Raw genomic sequence first — 1221 nt, forward strand, 5'->3', positions numbered from 1 at the left:
ATTCTAGATGAAAGATTAATTAATTATAACATTGTATATTTTATATTTAAATTTTTAATATTCTAAAAATATCATCTTATCTTTACCTTTACATACTATTATTTATTTAAACTTACCTTTAATAAATAATAAAATATATTTATTTCTCTTTTAATAAATATCCTTCAAACTCAAACAATAATCTATCCATCATTATTGGAGAGGTTCAGTAAACTCAAACTCAAACAATATTTTTGATAATGTCAGAAACACACGTTGCTGATGATTCTGGAAAATTTCTCTCTCTGAGTTTAGGAAGCAGATCTTCATTCAAACCCTACTTCAAAAAGAAGGAATATGGATGTCGATTTTGCCACAGAAAATTTCCGAGTTTTCAAGCTTTGGGAGGACATCAGAACGCTCATAGGCGTGAAAAAGTGCTTTCAAGAATGGAAAATGATTTTCATCATTTGTATCCATACTATGTAGGGTCACCATTTTATCATGGAATTGGCAACCCATCATGGCCTCAATTTGCTAGGATGAATAATGCTGGTGGTTGGATTAATCCAAATCCAATGAATAATAATGTGGGATTTGGAAATTATTATGAAGTTAATAATCAGATGCAGGTTCCTGGTGCAGCTCTTAACAATGTCATAATGGAAAATAACAATCCTTATGTCCCAAATAATCACCAAATTTCATCCTCATTGCCTGATTTGTGCCTCAGACTTTAGTAATAATCTTCTTATATGATCCAAGAATGGTTTGGTTGATGTTTAGTTGTTTTGATTTCGTTAAGTATTTTTCTACTTTGGATTTTTGAATCCTTTGTAGTAGTTTAGATTATCCTTTGTATTTTGTTTCATGTACTTTATATTATTTGCCATTAAAATAAAGACTATTTAGTTGTGTTTTGGTCTATTTTTTAATTTTTCACTTTGATTATTTATTTGATTTTTTTGTCTTTAAAATTATTAGCACCGTCTAATTTAGTTTAAAAATCAATTATAATATTAAATGATTTCAACCCTTTCTCGAACATCTCTCGCATGCCTTTTTAATATAGTTAAATTTATTTTGCATTAAAGAAAACTATAGTATAAAAATGCATATTTATGTTTCTTTTATGTATGAGTGCATTTTTTTTGGCAACAAATGTATACTTATGTTAACTTTTATTTGAATAATTCATGTTACCTTAATTAAATTAAAAAAATAAATATTTTTTTAAAAAAT

General features: G+C 26.7%; 1 protein-coding gene across 1 annotated transcript; it reads left to right on the forward strand.

Moving 5' to 3' along the window:
* Positions 1 to 239: 239 nt before the first annotated feature.
* Positions 240 to 719, forward strand: LOC131598199 (zinc finger protein 7-like). The gene has a single exon (XM_058870825.1). The coding sequence runs from the start codon at positions 240 to 242 to the stop codon at positions 717 to 719; it is 480 nt and encodes a 159-aa protein (XP_058726808.1).
* The last annotated feature ends 502 nt before the right edge of the window (positions 720 to 1221 follow it).

This window comes from Vicia villosa, linkage group LG4 (assembly GCF_029867415.1).
Source record: "Vicia villosa cultivar HV-30 ecotype Madison, WI linkage group LG4, Vvil1.0, whole genome shotgun sequence".
In the NCBI taxonomy this organism is placed as follows: Eukaryota; Viridiplantae; Streptophyta; class Magnoliopsida; order Fabales; family Fabaceae; genus Vicia; species Vicia villosa.

Excerpts from the sequence above, each read along its gene's own strand:
- LOC131598199 (XM_058870825.1), top strand. The coding sequence starts at position 240 with ATGTCAGAAACACACGTTGCTGATGATTCTGGAAAATTTCTCTCTCTG.